Source organism: Podarcis muralis, chromosome 8 (genome assembly GCF_964188315.1).
Source record: "Podarcis muralis chromosome 8, rPodMur119.hap1.1, whole genome shotgun sequence".
In the NCBI taxonomy this organism is placed as follows: Eukaryota; Metazoa; Chordata; class Lepidosauria; order Squamata; family Lacertidae; genus Podarcis; species Podarcis muralis.
The window spans coordinates 18,340,959-18,362,739 of NC_135662.1; the positions used below are offsets into that span (position 1 = coordinate 18,340,959).

Below are 21,781 nucleotides of genomic sequence, written 5' to 3' on the forward strand. Positions count from 1 at the left end.
GAGAGGGGCAGGCCACCTCAAATATTTTATAGGGGGGGAAGGGACCTTGGCCCTTAGAAGTTGGCTCCTATGTGTGAAAAGAATGTTAAGTTGGTTGGTAGCATGACTCAAGAAAAAGGAATGGCTAACTGATGTGTGTGTATGTATTTGTTGTATTTTAAAAAATTCTGGCCACTATTCTCCAAGTTTTATATTGTGTTGCCAGCAACCCTTGTTTCCTTGTAGAGAGAGAATTCATCCACCACCAGTAGGCAGAGTGAGGCAGCTGCATCATGGAGCAGACTTGGATATCATGAAAGGGCAGCAAATAGCTAGCTATTTCACCTCTTATTCTATTTTTGTAACCAGGTGGGGAGAGGTGATTGTGAGATTTTTAGTCTCAGGTGCCCAATAACTTGACCTGCCTTGGGTACAACGCACCTGGGCTAGCGTGGGGCAAAATGTCCTGGGCTAGCAATATTTAGCAACATAATGCATTAGCCAAACTTCTTCACCTACATTGTCATGTCGCATTCCATCCATGTGAATTTGGTCTTTTAACCCCCTCTTTTATTTTATCTGCCAAACTCCCATCTAAGCACAGTATGTCATTTTAAAAAGTGGGAAATGTCATTGTGATGTTTCGCTTTTGATGGAAAAAAATAGGTGGTGGAGAAGCAGAGTGACTATAGCTGTGAAGCACAAAGCCCCCAGTTTGAATCTTACGCTTTCCCATGGACTCATAAGATAACACTGATAGGAGAAACTGCCTCGCCAGCTCAGCTACCATAATAAATAGGATGATTGGGCCTAGGAACTGGGAGAACAGGGGTCTCTGCTCAGTGATGAAGTTCACTGGCTGACCTTGGACCAGTCACAGCCTCTCAGCCTTACCTTCCTCACAAGCAGGACAAAATGGGAAGTATTCTCTTTTTTGACAAATGATTCACTAGTAACTGTCTATTTTAGGGTGAATCTTAGTCTAATGTATGAAGAACTAGTTATAACTGTTTTTCTCTTAGGTTAGGATTCTCTAAAAATGCTTTGTTACTATCCAGACTTGAGGGAGAGTGATATAAATCAAAACAGCAATTTAATGATGGCAGAACCTATGGCCTTCCAGATATTGGGCTCCAGCTCCCATCAGCCCCAGCCAGCATGGTTAATAGTGAAGGATGATGGGATCTGTAGGCCAGCAACATCTGGGGAGCCAAAGGTTCCCCATCCCAGATATACTCCTTGTTCATAGGCAGGGCCGGATTTACAGTATTTTTCGCTCTATAGGACACACCCGACCATAAAACGCACCTAGTTTTAGAGGGGGAGAACAAGAAAAAAAAATCTCTCCCTCTCTGCGCAGTGTCCCCTCAGCGAAGCGGCAGGAGAAACGGAGCCCCTTCCATTTCTCCTCCCGCTTCACTGAAGGGGCGCTGCGCAGAGAGGAAAAGCTGCGCAGCACCTCTCCAGCGAAGCGAAGCCAGGAGAGCAACAGGGATTGGTGCGCACCCATCCCTCTTGCTGTCCTGGCTTCGCGTTGCTTTCGTTGAAGCCATGGAGCCTGCATGCACTCCATAAGATGCACACACATTTCCCCTTCCTTTTTAGGAGGGGAAAAGTGCGTCTTATAGAGCAAAAAATATGGTAGCTTTGATGAGACCCTAAGCTACTGAAGATAATGGGTCCCTTTATATAGTAGGCAGGGCCCCTTACTTACATCATAGGAGCCTACACAACATAAAACACTGTTGCTGTATGTAGGTTTTATTTTATTTGTTTTTTATCTTATATTTTGGAAATGTACAGCCAGTGGTTTTTTTCCCCTTTAAATTTTTGTGGGGCCCCCAAGAGAGTGGGGCCCTAAGCTATAGCTTGTTTAGCTTATATGTAAACCCGGCACTGTTCATAGGTTATTAGCAGTGTATGATTTGGCTTGACTTAACTTGCAGATGGTTAGATAAGAATATTTGCTCAAAATTTCCAATTTGACATGCTTTTTAGATTAGTTTGGATGCAATTTGCATTGGGTTCTTTGTGACCACTGATTCTGCAGATGTGTGAAGTAGCACTGGTGTTTGCTCTAGCTGTAGACAGCTGTAGCGTGGGTGGAGGAGAAATGCCCACAGCTGGTGGTGTTTTGGAAGTTTTTTCACAGCAGCTGTTCACATGGCTGAACAAGCTAGTTGGTTTAAAACAGGAAAGTGGCGTTGCAGTTTCGCAAGGTGATTTTCCTTGGTTGTAACTTCAAAAATACATCCCGATGCTTCATATTACTGTGATGGCTGTCTAATGTTGTATCAACAAGCTATGGAAATATAAATCACACTACAGTCATACTTCATGTTACGTTTGTTTCATGTTACGTTCTTTCAGGTTACGTCCCGCGGTGACCTGGAAGTACCGGAAAGGGTTACTTCCGGGTTTCGCCACTCTCGCATGCGCAGACACACAAAACGAAGTCAAGCGCATGCGCAGAAGCGCCAAATCACAACTCGCGCGTGCGCAGACACGCCACTGCGGGTTGCGCTCTTTTCATGTTGCGAACGGGCCTCCAGAAAGGATCCTGTTCGCAACCAGAGGTACCACTGTAATTTCAAACAAAGTGGGTTACTGTAGCAGGAATGTAGCCCAAACCAGACCTATGTGAAACAAGAGGGGCTTCTTAAAGGAAGCACACTTAAAGGAAACCCAAGGTTTGCAGAAGTACCCAAAATATGTTTTTCAGGGCGGGGAAAACATTTTTTTCCCATCTCCTCCCTTCAGGCAAAAATAGAAGTCCAATGAGGACTTCGCATGCTCAGTGACTACAAGAAACAGAAAACTGGGAGAGTTGAATGGAAGGCACATCCTGAAAGATGGTATGACTAGGATACTAAACAGGATCATAACACACTGCAACAGTTTGTTGCAGTCCAACTTGCCCTCCTCTATTTCCTTATTTGTCTTCCTGTGTTAACACAAGTTATTGACAGACCTGTACCAATGTTCAGTGGACAAACAGAAGAGGAAGGAAATTGGGCCTACGCCATTGCTGATTGGATGTTCATTTCTGTTTCTCCATATGTTGTCCAAGGATTTGCTAATTTGTCATGTGTCAGAAACTTTAATCTTGCTCGCTGATTCTTTAGTACGTTAACTGATGCTGCTTTCTATGCTTGGTTGCTCAGTGGTGGTGCTTAAGATTCAGAGGGATAGGATCATATTTACCTGTAGTTTCACTTTAATTTTTCTGACATCCTGGGACTGGTAGGAATGCCAGTCATAGTTAAGTGTCCCCCTTTCTAGCAATCCTTAGGCATTTTTGCAGGTAGCCAGATGGAACATTCCAGAGTATTTCAGTGTCTCCGTCTTCATCAACTGTAGCAGTTACTGAAAAACTGAGAAGAGGTTGGTAACTTTAATAGACAGTAAATCAAGCAGTGACTGTAAATGACAGTCACCGTACAGGACAAACCATCAGCAGCCTACTACTGTGCTTGCTTTGACACAGGGGTGCTTCAGAAAATCAATCTTCGTGAACTGAATTCCGATGCAAACTGGGGCTGGATCGAGAAACATCAAAGAAGCGATTCAGTTAAACATGTTGTAAACTTCATACAGGGAAATCCCGTTGGTGAAAGACAAGACTCCACAGCACCTTCTGCTGTCACAGTGTTATAACACAAAGCAAGCACTTTATCTTTACGAATAGAGCTGAGTTCTGACTAATCTTCACCTCCCATGTTAATGTGTGGATCCACCAGCATTTGCACATCCTGGATATTCCAGCATCGCTCTTGACACAATAAATATATCAAAATGCACTTTAAATGTGTCTTTTGAGATATGTATATTTTTAGGGTTTTTTTAAAAAATTTAAATATGCACTTCATTGCAGATTGTCATTTTTTCAGGAAAAAAAGATGTGGGAAGGGGACTAACATCCTCTTTGTTGTCCTTTCAGTGGCAGGTGAACACTTTCTTACTCCAACAGACTTTTGGAATTAGGGTACGGAGGTCTCAATATATAAAGTTCCCATTGAGCCTTCCCATGGCTGGAATCAACACAGGTCTCTGATTCCTTGTTTCCCCATCTTGCTGAACTCCCTGGTATATTCACTTTGGACTTTTTCTTGACTTTGCTCATGTTTTGAACCTAGACTGGCACTCTGTGCTTGACCTTGGCTTGTTGAGACCTTAGCCCCTGAGGGCACTCTGTGGAGCATGACAGATGGTTTGAAGGCAGGAGGGAGAGCTAACAACCAAACTTGTTTTGTTTTTGTTTTTAAATTGTGAAAATCTCTGTGGTTGGTACAAATGATATTGACATATACAGCGTTGCATAGCTTTGGAACTCAGTGACTTCAGTAGCTTTCGGAAGCGATCAACACCTGTGACCTTTTCTACTGATACCTGCTGAGATTATATATGCACTCTAAAGAAAGCAGTTGCAGTTTATAAGCTAATGTTTTTTCTTAAATATTTCAACAGTTCTGGCTCTGCTGCCACATAGTCCAGAGACTGGAGCTTTTATACCGAACCTTGTATTATGCTTAGTACCTTGATTTCTGTTTTCAGAAAATAATGTTTCTCATATGATAGAAAATTGGCATTAGACAGTATTTTTCACTTCCTGTGAGTGGTTTTTGTAATGAAGATTTCTGACAATGAAATCTAAAAGTGTAAGCTCATACCAATAACAAACTTAGTTGGTCTCTAAGGTGCTACTGGAAGGATTTTTTTAAAAATTATTTTGTTCCAATAAAATTAATATACTGTACTAAAGGAGCTTTTTCCCTGTGATGCAATCCTCCACAGATAAAGAATGCACTGGAAGTACAAATCCGGCCAACATATTGGGCCTGTCGGGGGTTTTTGTTTCCCTCATTGAAACTGTCTCAACTTTCTAGCAGATAAGACTTTGGGATTGGCTCCCTAAACTAGGCAGAAAGGGTGGGTGAGAGCCCTCCCCCTCCCAAAGAGTCCTAAATCCAAAGAGTGGGGTACTCTGGTAAAGGGGTCCAGAAGGGGGGCTCTGTCCAAGCATCCAGACGGGGATAGACAGGCCACAGAATCCCACCCTCCTAATGGTGTCCTAAATGGCCACCCTGATTTGATGCACAGCATAGGGCGGTCCATAATCTGAGATCAACCCTAATGTAACTATCAACCAGCAGACCAGGTTGGTTGATTTGAGATACAACTCCAAGGCCTAGAACCAAGACCTCCTGATATCTGTAATCAATAAAGCTGTGGTTAATTTTAACCCAAGATTCTTGTCCTGTCATTACTATTTTGTGCATCGTCAACCTCAGTGCCCATGGTCTTCTTGTTCCTGGGTCCACAATGCACACTTATGTGCCCTCATTGTTTGTATTTTGTGTTTGTATACTCTCTTAGTGCACTTATACTTGTTGTGGTTGTCAAGAAATTAATGAGATATCAAATCTCATTAGATTGTAGTAGTCATGATAGAAAATGCTGGAAGAGGTAATGTGTGTCCGAAGAGCTTGTGATGAACCTTGCCTCTCCAAAGTTTAAAAGAAGTCCTTTTATGATGCAAGGATCTGTCTAGATCAGGGGTAGTCAACCTTTTTATACCTACTGCCCACTAATGCATTTTTCTTGATGGTAAAATTTCTTTACCGCCCACTAGTGCTCTATGGAAGGAGGATTTAGCTTGTGCCATAGAACTCCCTACCGCCCACCTAGAATCCTGAAAGGGACCAGGTTTACAACCCATGGTCTAGATAAATAAAGCATAAGGATATGAAATGCTGTCTTGTCCTGAATCAGCCAAATGCATCTTCTAGTGATGTCTCTCTGACTGGCAGAAATTCTCTAGGGTCTCAGTCTTTCACAGTTCTGTTCGCTGAGATCATTGTAAGAAAACCTGTCAGAGAGGTGAATCCAAACATACAAAGTGCTGTTTATTTGTGACCTTAGTTCCACCTTTTAAGAATCTCTTTACTTTTGGTCATAAAGGAACTGCAAGTTATTACATATAAAGCACAGAAGATGTAAATTTGCAGGAATATACTGTTTTTGCCCATTTACTGCCAAATCACCTAAACAGCAACCACAAAACTGAGATAAACCAAGAGTGAAGAGTCTCATATGTTTGTGGCATTTGGCTGTGAGAACAGTGGTTTCAGTTGACTGAATTGAGGCCTTCCTAGTAATTGGTTTAGTTACTGAGTTCTCATGGAATGTTTAGGAACATTCTAACTTGAAAGTTTGGAACAGTGCACAAGGCCTAAGGACAGAGGGCACTGCAATTTGGGCAGTGTGGAGTATTTCAGCAGGCGCATGCAGCCTTATCAATATGTTGGTCAATGGTCTCTTGGTACATATATAGCTCCATGATAGTGCTCAAATTAAAAATTAAATTAAAATATGCCTGTTTCTTGAGAGAAAAGCAATTACAAACCTAGACAGCATCTTAAAAAGCAGAGACATCACCTTGCCGACAAAGGTCCGTATAGTTAAAGCTATGGTTTTCCCAGTAGTGATGTATGGAAGTGACAGCTGGACCGTAAAGAAGGCTGATTGCCGAAGAATTGATGCTTTAGAATTGCGGTGCTGGAGGAGACTCTTGAGAGTCCCATGGACTGCAAGAAGATCAAACCTATCCATTCTGAAGGAAATCAGCCCTGAGTGCTCACTGGAAGGAGAGATACTGAAGCTGAGGCTCCAATACTTTGGCCACCTCATGAGAAGAGAAGACTCCCTGGAAAAGACCCTGATGTTGGGAAAGATGGAGGGCACAAAGAGAAGGGGACGACAGAGGATGAGATGGTTGGCCAGTGTTCTCGAAGCTACCAGCATGAGTTTGACCAAACTGCGGGAGGCAGTGGAAGACAGGAGTGCCTGGTGTGCTCTGGTCCATGGGGTCATGAAGAGTCGGACATGACTAAATGACTAAACAACAACAACAACAACAACAACAAAAGTGCTCAAAAGAATGTGTGTAGGATGAATGTGCATGCCGATGGTGGCCCCACCCTAATGTCTTTTCAGAAGTAAGCCCAACTGAGTTTTATGGGGCTTGCTCCCACATAAGCGTGCAAAGAATTGCAGCCCAAATTAAAGTCACCAGCTACTTATTAGCTGCTCCAGAAGCTATTCTAAGTCATTCATCCGTAATATTAATAAAGCCTCCCCTTTATTATACCACACTTCATATTATAGGACAAATTGCCTTTGCAATCTTAAGTAATGTGTTGTTTCTTTAACACCCAATTACAGCATCACACTTTTGTTTTAAAGCACGCATTGATGTTTTTCTTCTTCTTCCATAAATCATTCACACTTTACTGCAGTAATTCAACAAAGTCAACACATCCTAAACACCAGTGATGAAAGTGTTGTTTTCTTGAAACTTCTTGGGCTCACTGAGCACTGGCTTCAGTTTAGAACACTACATTAATAACTTAAGTCAGGTCCCTTAAATTACCACTAGGTAATTAAGTGAGAGACAGAATAGCATAATTAATTTTTTTTTGTTTTCATTTGAATTTTCTATTATTTCCCTACAGGGTAATTTATTCATCCTTGGTGTGGATTTCATTTTCAGTTTACAGCACCAATAACAACACCATATATTCTTAATTATGCAGATAATAAATTTTAAAAAGGGAAATAGCGTCTCCTACTATTAGCAATCAAACAGCACAGTCCAAAATCCCCTTAAAAAGAAATGCTTATGTGTGAGTCAGTTTAGCACAAAGCTGTAGCCCACTTCAGAGGAGCAGTATCATGGATGGTCTCCTGTTATTTATGGTGCAGCCTCAAAAATATTTTAGCATGGGGCATTGTGAATTACCACTTGTGCTCATTTTCCAGTGGAATTAGATATTACCCACTAGTCCTATGCATGACTAGTTCTTCTTCGTTTCCTCCATCATAACATAATAGTAATGAAATGCATGATGCTAAGTCATCATGCCAAGAATATACCAACCTTACACCTGATGAGCATGGGCTGTGAGCACAGGCTGCAAAATACAGAGAATTGTGACATTAGTTGTGTTAGATATGTTTAATTACTACACATTACGGGGAAGAAGAGGGTAATTGGAAGGGCCAGCATGGTACCGTAGGTAAAATGCTGGACTAGAACTGAGAAGAGCTAGGTTCAAATCTCTACTCAGTTATAAAACTCACTGGGTAATCTTGGAATAATTTCTTACTCCAACCCATTTCATACACTTGTTGTGAAGATGAAAGAAGGAATCAGGAGTGCTCCCTGGGAAGAATGGTGAGAGAAATAATTATGACTTTTCTACCTCGCTCTACCCAGTTGCAACTCTGCATCTGAAGAAGCAGCTTGTCACTGACAAAAGCTAGTGCCTTTTTGTAACAAAAAGCTCATTAAAAGTTAGTCTCAGTATGCTATCACACATATTCTTTTTTATCTAATAAGTAAAGTAGATATGGTTTGGCTGCCTCTAATGCAGCCCTATTCATGTATTCATCTGTACAAGGGTGGAAGTGTGAACAGTCTTTATATATCTCATGACACGTGATTGTAGGCTCCCGTATCTGATAGATGAATGGGATGAGCATTGGAGAACAAGCAAGAGTTTCTCTCTTACTCTAGGCAAACTGTAATGCTCTAGCACAGAACACTATGCCCAGTTTAACGCACCACACTTCAAGAACATGGATGTTAAGTCACAGCAACACTGTTAACAAAGGGTATATGAAATAACTTGCTTAAAAAGGGGGAGAAAAACAATAATTGGCTTTAAATAACTGAAAGTGTTATATAAAAAGTAGGCAAACAAGAGAGGATAGGATTTATGTTGCAACAGCATATGTACTGTAAATGTTAAGGAACAAAATAGTTAAGAGTAGACAATGAAACAATTTTACTGGAAGCGTAGGAAAAGTCCATTGTAAATCTGCTGCTAATGAATCAAATGTAGGTGTCATAAGGGTACTACTGAGAATGTATTTCAGGGAAACATGTCTCTTTGTTTGCCCAAACAGGCGCATTATATAACCCATGAGAGCAGCAAAATAAGCAGAACGTACAATGGTCATGAGACAAAATCAGGCCAAATCTTTATTGAAAGCAGCGGGCAGGATAAGGGTTGGCATGACATTGGGTTCATCATTCCATAAGCCCCATGTTGATGGAATGGGTCTGCTGGTTTTGGAGCACCCCAAACCCGTTCAATGGGAGTCAGCCAGTGTTGAACCTTGCTGTGGTGCAAGGCAAGCAAGCAAGGACTCACTGGGTGACCAGAGTGCAGATTCCCATCAGGCAGACACCCCAAGACGTGTTTGGGGGTGCTGTGGTCAATCTTCCCTTCAGGCCCTTTTTGGGACCTCCCCATACTATGTTTATCCTGCCCAATGCCATTTCCACCCTCATGCAAACAACTTTCGTTTGCCTAACAAAGGAAGACCATAATTTCACTGAGGGAAAGGCAGAAACCCCCCCAACCATATACCAATCTGTGTTTTTTTTGGGGGGAGGGGATATTTCCCAGTCAGAGGGGCCTAGATAGTTCTACTTACCAAACCCAATTGTAATGCTAAAGAAGATCAGCTACCATTCCATATTCAGTGTCTGTGGTCTGGGGATGTGATAGTTTTAGTATATGCTGCCAGGGCTAAAAGAACCAATGTGCTCAATAAACGGCAAAGTCTTTGATCCCTTAAGGATCCCTTAAGGATCAAAGATATGTGGAACTCAGAAAGTGATTCAGTACAATGCGTCCTTGTCCTTTAACTCAACTCTAAAGGTGCTTACTGCCTTTGGGATACATAACTGAATGACAAGGTGCCATGGTATGAGCTGCCTTGTCAATCCTAGGAGTCTGACATTTCCAAAGATGTTAAATTAAGTGAAATTATTTTCTTGAGAGATGTTACAAGGGCTATATCTGCTTACTATTTCTTGCATGTTCAACTTGTTTGAAGTCTGGTATATTTCACCAACTAGGTTGTACTCCTTTAATTCTGATATTTCTGGAATCGTGCTTCCATGTGGAACATTTAGCAGGGCCCATGGCAAGTAGCCATGCTTCTATGTATAAGGTCTCAAATTCCATTCTTAGCGTCTCCAGGTGAAGAACTCCAGTTATCATCAAGCTAGGAAATATTTCTGCTGATCAGAACATACAGTAATTAGTGGGCAAAATGGACCAAATGCCTGATTCAGTGTAAAGCAGCTTCTTACAGCTACTTGTGATGGTTACCTGTAATTATTGCATCGTTTGTTGTATTCCCTATTGTCTTTTTTTAAAAAAAAATAATAATTCTATTTTCAATTGTGATGTTTAGGAAGATGAGTTTTGGGACACAGATTCTTAATGGTATGAGTTTCGTTGGAATGACCTGGGAAAGGGATAGCGTGTGGAATGTGGAGTTGTGAGTTGGGGCCCTGCCCCAAGATGAAATAAGACACGTGGACACCAGCAATTAAGGTTAATGGGCTAAAAATGGCCACAACTTTATTGGTTACAGAATGTGAGTGGTATTGGCTTAGGCACTGGATCTGAACCGACTATACTTTGACTCCTGCCTGCCCTGCAGGAAGTCACCCAAGGGTTAACAACATGTAGGGGGGGGCTTGTTGATGCAAACCAACTGGAAGCTTTCCCCGAGAGTCACCAGAGGGTCATGCCATGGCCCTAGCCACCACCTGGGCATCGGACAGGAACCACGACCACTGGATTCCTTTATACCCTTCAAGGGGAGGGGTAGGTGATGGCCACAACCGTCCCTTCAACACACGACGCATTTTCCAATGCCTAACCACCAAACTTTACAAAGTTGTGACGATTTGCGAAAAAACAAGTGGCTGGTGCATGACTCGGGACTGGGACTTCCTGTGACGCATAACTGTGCCCCCTGCGAAGGGCGGGAAAGTGCATCCCGCTCACAATCCCTCCCCTTAGGGAAGAGGAGAGGCTTTCTCAAAAGCAGTTTTGAACTTGCAGGAAATGTCATTGTTGTCATGTGTGACTTTTAATATAAGTAACTATTGCATGAATGATGGTGTCCATATTGACTTGGAAGTAAGGGCGGAAGAGATTTCTGTTCTGTTAGCACTTTAAGTGAAATTTCCTAATTTGCATCTCCTGGAATAATAACACACATTAGAGTGTAATCCACAACACCCACTTGAAGTCTTCCAGTTTTTGTAAGGAACCATTGGACAATGACCACGAGTCATTGGTTGAGCAGCTGCTTTGCAGGCAGAAGGTCCAAAATTCAATCCCTGGCATCTCCCAGTAGTTCTGGGAGAGAATGCTGTCTGAAACCCTGGAGAGATGCTGCCAGTCAATTTTCACAATCCTGAGCTAGATGGACCAATGACCAACTCAGTGCAAGACAACTATCTATGGTTCTTATGTTCTTATGCGTACTAGAGTATGGTTTTCCATGTAGTGTCCTCTAACCTGCTAGATGATTAATTGATCAAGAGATAACATCTGGCAAGCTAGATGCTCCCAGTTAATCAGGCAGCACATTTTTAAAAACACCGCTATTAACAGAAGTACTTTAAAAATGTAGCCAGTGGGCAGCATATCAAAAGAGGCCTTCTTTCCCATCTCACATGAGGGATTGCCTTTTCTAAGACTGCACTAATGGCATCATATATGAGGAACCTCTTCAAACAAAGAGTGGGTGCTTTTTTTCTCCTTCTGAACCATTATTTTACCCATATGCAAGTTTAATCTATTCATGAATTGAGTAAAACTCATACAATTAATCAGCTAACAGCACAGTTTCATTTATTCATTTATTTAAAGTATTTCTATGTCCCCCTTCATTCTGTTTGGATTTCAAGGCAGTGCCCAGCAGAGTATATTATCTAATTTATAAACAACAACAACAATGTGTTGTGTAATCCTATAGAAGTCTATTCTGAAGAAAATCCTAGTGAGTTCAGTGGGACAGACTCCCAGTAAGTGTGCATCAGATTGCAGCATAATTAAAGTTGCCAGATGCAGAAGAGGACTGGGTTTCTGAATCTTTAATAGTTTTGTATAAGAAGAGGATTGAGCAGGTGTGGTACCTGCTGAAATGCCCTCTTCTACAAAACTATCGTAGGTGTGTACATGCTGTCATCTTCTGCATCTGGTGACCCTAAACCCAATAGGACTGGAGCCTGAAGTTGGATTTGTTTTTTAAACTCATAATAGCCTTCATTGATTTGGACTGGTGCTTATTTCTCCTTCCTGCCCTTCCAGCCCCGGATATGAGATTGAGATGGCTGCTTTTCATTGTCAAGACTTTTTTTCCTGACTGCTTGCTTATTTGTTTCAAGGATTTATATATTGCTTTTCACTTAGCATGACAAAGTGATGAACAGTGTAATTTACCAATATCCTAAAGCTGCAGCAAAACAGACAAAATACAAAAGCACATAATAGAAATTATAGAAAACAAGTGACCCAGGGATCAATGGTGCAGAAATGCTTGAGCGAATGAGAATGCTTTTCATTTCTGGCAGAAGCACATCACTGATGGCCCCTCGTTAGATCTCCGACCTGCTTAGACCTACAGATAACTCTGCTTCTTTTTAGGAGTGTTGATAGTTTGGTAACTGGTTGCAATGAAAAGAACTGCAAGGTACAGAGGAGTTAATCATACTGAGATTCTACCTCTTCCTTTTTTACACAGTTATGATGACTGCTGCATGGCATCTGAAGTGGTATCTTCACAGTGTTTCCCTGAACTGTTGAGTACCAAGATACTTAAGGTCTTTCTAATCTTGCTGAAACTTTCGTGAAACCACCCACACTATTTGTTTGATCATAGCTAACTTTTACTTGAGTATTTACTGGAACTTATTTTTGCTTTTGCTCCTAGTGTAATCTCAGTGCCTTCTTCAAAATCATGTAACTCCATGTCACTATGGAGGGGATTAAACACCCCCCCCCCTTTCTAAAGGACAACCTCTATCTTTAAAAATACATCCATTTACTACCAAAATTTACCACTCTGCATAATCCTATCACCTAGCAGCTGAACATTACTACTTTCGGATTCCGAAGAACCAGATTTGATGCATTTGGTGGTTGCTTTAGTAACTGAACTTCTCTGTAAATCTCATTAAAGATTTACATGCCAAAGTATTATGCAAAAGTTACATAATAACAAGTGAATGAATTGCAAAGATTGTCACTTACTTCTTTAAGAATAAAATGTAATCCAGCATTGCACTTCCTTCTCAGGTCCTACATAACAACAGGTACATATGAAAGTGTTTATTAACAGTTACTGCTTACATCAACATATAAATTATATGCAAGTTGCTTAGATTTCAGCTAAACTTTTTGTAGCATCTTCAGAGCAAATCAAAATAATGCTTTATGGTGCTATTTCTTCAGAAAAAGAGGTGCCAGAACTCACCATGAAAGCCTTCCTTGTTCTCTTACAATGGCAATGGCACCCACCTGAGAGGTGCCAGAACTGAGTTCTGGTGAGTTCTGCCTGAAAAAGAGCCCCGATGCTTTATTTATCTGTGGACATCTTCCCACTTAACGTTAGGATGTGTCATCACAAAACTCTATAGCTAGTCAGCTTTTATAGGGCTGAGTAGGATTTTTTAGGTAGCCTCTGACTGATTCTCCTTTTCACCCACTTCACACTGTGTAGGGCGTTGATTTTTGTCTGTTCAGAATTCTGTGTGGACAGGGGAGGGAAAACTTAATGTCACTGCCATCCTGAGTCATTTTTGGGTTAGGGGACGCTCTTGAGCCTCACAACCTGAGGCTTATAGGTACCTGGGGTTTCCCTTAGCACTTGGAATGTGCACCTTGGTTCACATACGCAAGGCTCACTTAGCAAGGAGGGACAATCGTTTCCTAGTCCTTGGCTGTATAGAGCCAATAAGGTGGTGGCCACATTGATTATTTAATTTCTATACCACTTAATACAGTATGTATTGTGGTATATTGTGTTTTTATCATTCGGTTGGGAGCCGCCCAGAGTGGCTGGGGAAACCCAGCCAGATGGGAGGGGTATAAATGATATATTATTATTATTCAGTAAAAAAAATCTCTAAGCGGTGTACAAAAAACTGAAGCAACAACAGAGAAACTGAAACAAAATATTACACAAAATAAGAGTACAGTGGTACCCCGCAAGACGAACGCCTCGCAAGACGGAAAACCCGCTAGACGAAAGGGTTTTCCGTTTTGGAGGCGCTTCGCAAAACGAATTTCCCTATGGGCTTGCTTCGCAAGACGAAAGCCCATAGGGAAATCTCCGGGGACCTCTTTTAAATGCTAGCGGTGGGGAGCAAAGCCTCCCCCCCCCGGCCTTCAGAAGAGGTCCAGGAAGGCTGGCGGGGGCCGAAAGGCTTTGCTCCCCACCGCCAGCATTTTAAAAGCAGTCCGGGATAGCAGGGAAGCGCTTCCCGCTATCCCAGACGGCTTTTGAAGGCAGGAGAAGTCCGCAAAGCCTGGGCGCGCTGATCTCAGCGCGCGCAGGCTTCGGCATGCCGGCAACTCTCCGCAAGCAGTGGCAGCGCTGCCGCTGCTTGCGGAGAGGTCCGCGAAGCCTTGGCCGGACAGCTTTTGAAGGCAGGCGGGGGGGGGAGCAAAGACTTTCGCCCCCGCCAGCCTTCAGAAGAGGTCCTGGACCTCTTCTGAAGGAGGGCGGGGGGCAAATGTCTTTGTCCCCCCTGCCTGCCTTCCCGGGAGAGCGGAGACACGTGCTGCGTTTCTCCGCTCTCCCGGGAGGGCTTTTAAAGGCAGGCAGGGGGGACAAAGACTTTCGCCCCCCGCCAGCCTTCAGAAGAGGTCCTGGACCTCTTCTGAAGGCTGGCGGGGGGCAAAATTCTTTGTCCCCCCTGCCTGCCTTCCCAGGGGCTTTTAAATCGCCCCGGACAGCGGAGAAGTCCTCCGCTGTCCCGGAGCGATTTTAAAATGCCGCCCGCCAGCATTTTAAGATTGCCCCGGACAGCGGAGAAGCCCTCCGCTGTCCCGGGGTTTTTTAAAATGCTGGGGGTGGGAAGAAAAGCCCTTGTCCCCCCCCCAGCCTTCAGAAGAGGTCGGGGGACAGACTGTCTCCAGACCTGGTCTGAAGTCGGTTTCCCTAGGAACGCATTAATTGATTTTCAATGCATTCCTATGGGAAACCGTGCATCGCAAGACGAAAAACTCGCAAGAAGAAAAAACTTGCGGAACGAATTAATTTCGTCTTGCGAGGCACCACTGTAGTTCCCTCATGCACATGGATTTGCATCTCCCTTCCTGCACTTACTGATTTGGCTTATTTGCACATTCTCCAGTCTGTTATATTTCCTCCACTATGGTGTGTTGAGTCTTCTTTCTGCTTAGTGCTGTGTGAAAATGTGTGCCAGCAGCAATGATGTAAAGGGACCAGTATATCATGTGATTTTTACATGCTACCTTATTCCAGGTTAGACTATTCATCCATCTAGTCTAGGATTAGAAGCATCATCTGCTATCCGATCCTTTTAAATGGAAATTGCTAGGAATCGAAGCTGGAACTCTGCATGCTGTGTCTCTACCTCTCAACTTTTCCAGCCGTGATTAACAAATTGCAGCCATGTAATCAGCTTCTCTATGATGTAGCTTTATTTATTAGTGGGTTCATGGAATATCAATATTTGTGCTTAGCGGGGAAAATCCTCTTAACTGCTCAAGGGCAGAGTCATGTTTGCAGATCATTATAAGCAGCCAAAAGTGCAAATGCAAACTTAAAATGCTGGTATCTTTAAGGAACGTATTCATCCTTTATTTATGGCTTGATGTGCTTTGACAAAAACGTGTGCATGATTCTGTTTCCAAGCTTGCATAAGTTTACATAAACCCTTTCTGGATGAACAGTATATGGTGATGAAAGCCCCGTAATTCCATTCATTATCACATCCAAATGATACCTTCTTGTGTGTTGGGTTTTGAAGTTTTATTGAGGCTTCCAGGGAACAAAATATATTTCTACCAAGACTATGTGTCACAAGCAAAATTTTGGATAGGCGGAAGAGGTGGCAATGACCCTTATATTTCAGCCCACATATTTTTGGTATGTTTCAGGTTGCAGTGAGATTTTTAAAATAGCAGCAAAAGAAGAAAGCACTGTTATTTCTAAAACTGGAAACATATTTAAGAAGAAGCTTTTGATCCTTGCTGTAAATTCCCCTGTCCCACTAGTGAAATCACTATCTGGGTAGACGTTAGCCAAATTGCCGCTGATTCGGGGTGCTATGAAAAGGGCAGGAATAGTGTTGCTATTTTTTACTGTCTGGGGAGAGGTGCTTGTGGAATTTTCTGCTTCATGTGGCAACCTAACTTTGCTGGAACTAAACTCCACGCCTTGGAGGGGTGGGGTGCAATTTGCTACTCTATTCCAGGCAGTAAGATATGTTGGCCCAGCCCTGTACTCTTCTCTCTGCCCCTCCCCAGCCACATACAAACTGCCACCGACAGAGACACTGAAACCTGAAATGGAACTCCCAGTATGTGTGCTCAGGATGATTTCTCTCTCATTGGCAATGCATAGGAATCTGAGATGTATAAAGCAAGGAAAGCCTAGAAATCGGTGCTAAAACACCCCGCATTATTTTAAAAATAGAAAACGCTAAATCTGCTTTTAGAATGGATTATGCAAATCAAATGTATTTGCATATCATTGTTCAGCTTGCTTGCTTGCTCTGTTCTGGTTGCTTCGGCAGTGTTTTTTTGAAAATATATTTTTGGTCTACGTATTTTATTTTTATTTTTGCTTTCTCATGAACTGGATTAAAACCAAAAGTTGGGACTTCCTTCCATTAGAAAATAAAGAAGTGGTTTAGTATTCTTCCCTAATGTGGTATGATCTCCCAATTGCTTAATAAACTAGTCAGTTTGGGATCACCTCACCCCATATATGCCCACATGACTAATTTTATCGATGGAATTGGCACTCTTAGAAGTGTCACATAATGTCCATTCTACTCTTACTAAGAACTCAATCTTTTAGTGGTATCACTTATTCTCTGGAACTCTCTGCTTATTGATATTAGGTACTATTTTTGACAGCTGTTGAAAGCAAGCCTTTCCAAACATGTAATTTTATTGTGTTTATTTGTTTTTAAAACTGTTGATTTTATCTATATTTTGACAATTTTAGGGTGTCTAGTTTCTGGAGTCTGTTTTTAGCTTATTTGAATGACCACTATGTATTATCGTGTAAAGCACATTCATATTTTTCTGTTAAGGGTTATATGAATTATACTAAATAAATAAATGAAACTTAATACATAAAATCAGGGTCAGACACAAAATTGCAGTGGGGAGCAATTCTCTCTCCCTTACACATTTGCTGGACAGTCTGTCTCTGTTTTCTCAAGGAAAGACATTAATTTCTAACAAATTATTTGAGAATTTCTGCTCCAACCCTATGTTAAATATAAAGCGAAATGCCCCTCCGCATTTCATTCATAAATAGGGTAACAAATATCATACACTCCTTTGCACCCCAAGTTTATTATTGTTTAATATTACTTTAATATTGCTTAAAGAAGCAATGGCCATGATAAATTTTCTTTTTCAGACTGTTGGAGAATTCTACTTCTGTTGTCCCTGAGAATATTCTGAACCCATCTCCCTCTTTTAGCACCTTCAAATAAGGCGGAGAATTTGGGGAGGCCATTTTCTCTTAGCCCTACTTTGATCTGTCTCTAGTCCTGACAGGAACATGGATTTCCCTTGTAAGGCAAAGAGCAGTACAACATATAAAATGAACCTCCAGCTTTGCTGATAAAAAGACTATCATGCTTTTTTGCTTTTGGTGTTCTATGTTCCAAGTATTTTCTGATAATTTTCCCCCCTGAAGAAACAATACTATATATTTGTCTTCAGGGTTCTTTGGCTGGTGTGCAGGGGTTGTAAGATTTACCTCAGAACAGAGATATCTCTACAGTTATTTGTCTTGTGTCCTCGATTTTGAAGACAGTAATGTTCAAAATGGGTAGCTAGCTTTAAACTGAGTGGTTTTGTAGACCCACATCTTGTATTCCCCAGTGGAAAATATGAAACAAACACTTGTGAGAAAGGTCACTGAGAGTGGAGTCCTTCAGCTTCCTGACAAAAACATGGAGTCCACTTGTCTCTGAAAAACAGAGAATTCCATCCAAGATCCCAAGGCACAGCCCATGTAAATAATTCAACATAACTCTTCATAAGTAATTCAAGTTTCATTCTGAAGAAGTGATATCGGAACTAAATGTATCCCAAAGGCTTTTACAAAGTTAACTAATGCAGTCAGAGTTAAATAATAAATAACAACAGATAATTTTTCAGATGGGACTTAAAAATAGATCATGAGTTGCCGAAGGCACCAAAGAGGGGAAATAAGAAATATTTTGGGTATGGAATTTTGGTAATAGACAACAGTGTGCAGGCCAAACTGAGAAGGTTATGAAATGGTTGTTCTGAACTAGTTTGCAGGAACCAAGCCTATTGGCCTTAGACCATTGGTACATTGTAGGAACAGGGAACCTGTTGCGCTTCAGAAATTCATTGATTACATCTCCCATCATTTCCTCGATCAGTGGAACTGGCACTATTACAAGTGCCTCATAATATCCATTCTGCATTTGTAAGAACTTTGTTATTTAAGAAGGCTTCACCTATACTGTACTTTGGAACTCCTTGCCTATCAAGCAAACACCTTCTCTGAATTGTTTTCAGTGCCTGCTAAAAACATGGTTTCGTAAAGCCTACTCAAATGCTTAGAAAATTTAAACTTCTTAGTATTTTAACCTCGTGTATGTTTTAATATCCACGTGACCCGGAAGTGTCTGCGGACAGCGCTGGCCCCCGGCCTCTTGAGTGAGATGGGCGCACAACCCCAGAGTCTGTCAAGACTGGCCCGTACGGGCAGGGGTACCTTTACCTTTTACCTATGTTTTAATATATTTTAAATTTCCCCCCAATTTTATTGTTTTATCTTTTTGAAAACCACTTTAAGAGTTGGTTGTTGTTGCTTTTTACAATCAAGCAGTGTATACATTTTACGTAATAAAATAAAATAAAATAAATAAATTCCTGCCCTTTGGTCATGCTGGCTGTGGCTGATGGGTGCTAGAATCCAACAAAACTGGGAAGTTAACAGCTTTGAGGGTTAAAATCAAATGAACAATCAAACATAAACAGTGTACAAATTTTATGAAATAAATAAACAAAATGAAATGAAACCTACAGCTGTGTTCCTGGCCTTGGGGTATAATTTTTATTAATTCAATCACCCAGCATTCACCATCAGGCTACAACAATTTAAATATTCAATATTTAAAACAATTAAAACAAATCAAACCCTCAGGAATAGAGTGGATCCCAAAAACACATATTTCGGGTGTCAGGACCAAGATAAAGAGGTGCATTTTCAGCATACTGATGATTTGGATTTTTCAGCATCAAAGGTTCCCTCTGATTCATAGGTGGAATTATCTGTTAGTAAAATTTTCTATGATACATATTTTTGCGCTTTCTGTCTCACAGTTGAATGTGTGAACCGCTGTTGAAAATATTGTGCTCAAGAGAATGTGAGGTGATTTGAAGCTCTGTCTTAATCCACACAATATGCTAACAAGTTTGCTATTCCACCATATTTCAATATTTTTAAGGGAGATGATGGATGTATCACAGAGAGAAGGCTCGCACATTCCACTGGCAGTGGGACAAGGAAGTAGGAACTGAACTGTGAACTCTCCATGAAAAACAGTGCAATCGTTTCCTTGTGTTAAGGGCTAATGATTACTTATTTTGACTGCAGCACTGTGTGAGGAAAAGGGCAATCTCTTTGGCAATCAGGTCTCCAACTCTTGGGGTTTTATGGCTTAATAGAAGCATTTTGAGAAACCTATTAGCATCCAGTGTCACTAGCGTAATGTGTTCCACTTTCTAACTGGAAAACTCTACTTAGCAAGTAGGCCACAGCATTCTGCCCTAACCTGTGTTTTTGGAATGGACTTAAGATATAATTCCTCCAGCAGAGCTCCACATACAAATAAAGGTTAAAGGAAATAGTTTTCATAATGATAGTAAAAGAAAGGGAGCAGCACATTCATTTTGCTAGATGTGAATGGAGAAGACCAAGGGATAGCTCATTTGATAAGAGCATGAGACTCTTAATTTCCAAGTCATGGGTTTGAGCACCACATTGGACATTGTTTGTCCCTTCCAAGTCTACAGTTCTGTGATTTGGAATATGAATTTCACAAGCAAATGGCAAGCTAATAATATGAAATCTTGATCCTAAATTCATCAACTTGGACATAATGTAAACTCCATAATCGAGGAGCTATCAAGACCCATAGGGGACTGACATGCCAAAGATGTGTTTTACTATACAGTGGTACCTCGGGTTAAGTACTTAATTTATTCCGGAGGTCTGTTCTTAACCTGAAACTGTTCTTAACCTGAAGCATCACTTTAGCTAATGGGGCCTCCTGCTGCCACCGTGCCACAGGAGCCCAATTTCTGTTCTTATCCTGAAGCAAAGTTCTTAACCTGAAGCAGTATTTCTGGGTTAGCAGTGTAACTTGAAGCGTATGTAACCTGAAGCGTATGTAACCCGAGGTACCACTGTAGTTAGAGAAATATCTGGCAGAGTTGGAGCAGAATATTTAACTGATCTATTAAGGTGAGGAAGAATTTGTTTCATTCAATAAGGTATGTGTGGTGATAATGAATTTACTCTTTTTTTCTTATTCATTTTTTTGCAGGATTTATTTATACATGTGGTGGAACATTAAAAGGACTTAATGGTACTATAGAAAGCCCCGGCTTCCCATATGGATATCCAAATGGCGCAAATTGTACATGGGTAATAATTGCAGAAGAAAGAAACAGAATACAGATAGTATTTCAGTCTTTTGCTCTAGAAGAAGAATACGATTATTTATCATTATATGATGGGCATCCACATCCTACAAACTTCAGGACAAGGTAAATATTGTTGACATCCTATCAAAATATGGCTTGCTACAAATGAATACATTTTCTCGAAATGTCTTTCCTGGCAATATTGGAACTGAAGTTGTTACATTTTTTCAGCTACCTTGCTCATCCTCTTTTCAATAGCAGATGCTAAAGTCAAATTACGGAAAGAGGTTCACTAAAAGAAAACATTGCCCATTCATTTTCAGATGACAGTTGACAATTCCTTTGACACAAATGCATTAGCTTTTGTACAAACCATAAGTTTAGGTAATGAGAAGCTTATAACTCATTGTATTTTTCTGAAAGCAGTTGTTATTTGGGTTACATTGTAGATCTTGCTGAAGCACGTGGTAACTCAGTGGCACATGAGCATAAGATCTGCAGAAGGTTCCAGGATCAATTCGTGAGCACCACTAGTTTTCATTTTAATTATCTCATATAGAAAGGCTGGTAAACACTTCTGCCTGAAACATTGACAGTATTCCCAATAGACAATATTGCATATGCACTAATTGTCCTTTTCCCCAGGGACATTCTTTATTCTCCAATTGCCCATATCTTTACATTTGAGTGATGAATCTTAGATTGTGTGCATATATGCAAAGAGTTTGAAGGGGTCTCAAAGCAATATATTCTGCCTGAGGCCAATGCAGAAAATTCACTGCAACCCTGATAGGTGGGGAATCCAGCCCCTCCTTAGAAGGTTTGTTCCTCTGCTGATCAGCTCATTCCATCAGAAAGCAAGAGATAACTAATCTTCAAGATTTTGTGTCTCTTTCACATGACCCTGCCATGTTCTTCTCTCTCTTGACCTGAAGATGGTTTGTTAGCCTATCATATAGTGACTGCCAGATATAATCAGCCTAAATGTCTGACTGGCCAACAGAATCAGAACTGAAAACCAT

General features: G+C 41.3%; 1 protein-coding gene across 3 annotated transcripts in view; it reads left to right on the forward strand.

Annotated features, from left to right (window-relative positions):
• Window positions 1-21,781, forward strand: part of CSMD3 (CUB and Sushi multiple domains 3) — a 601,007-nt gene that overhangs the window by 90,291 nt on the left and 488,935 nt on the right. For all 3 annotated transcript variants that reach the window (XM_028736265.2, XM_028736266.2, XM_028736267.2), the window contains exon 2: window positions 20,660-20,882. In XM_028736265.2, coding sequence (XP_028592098.2) covers window positions 20,660-20,882 — 223 coding nt within the window. The remainder of the gene's footprint in view (window positions 1-20,659; window positions 20,883-21,781) is intronic.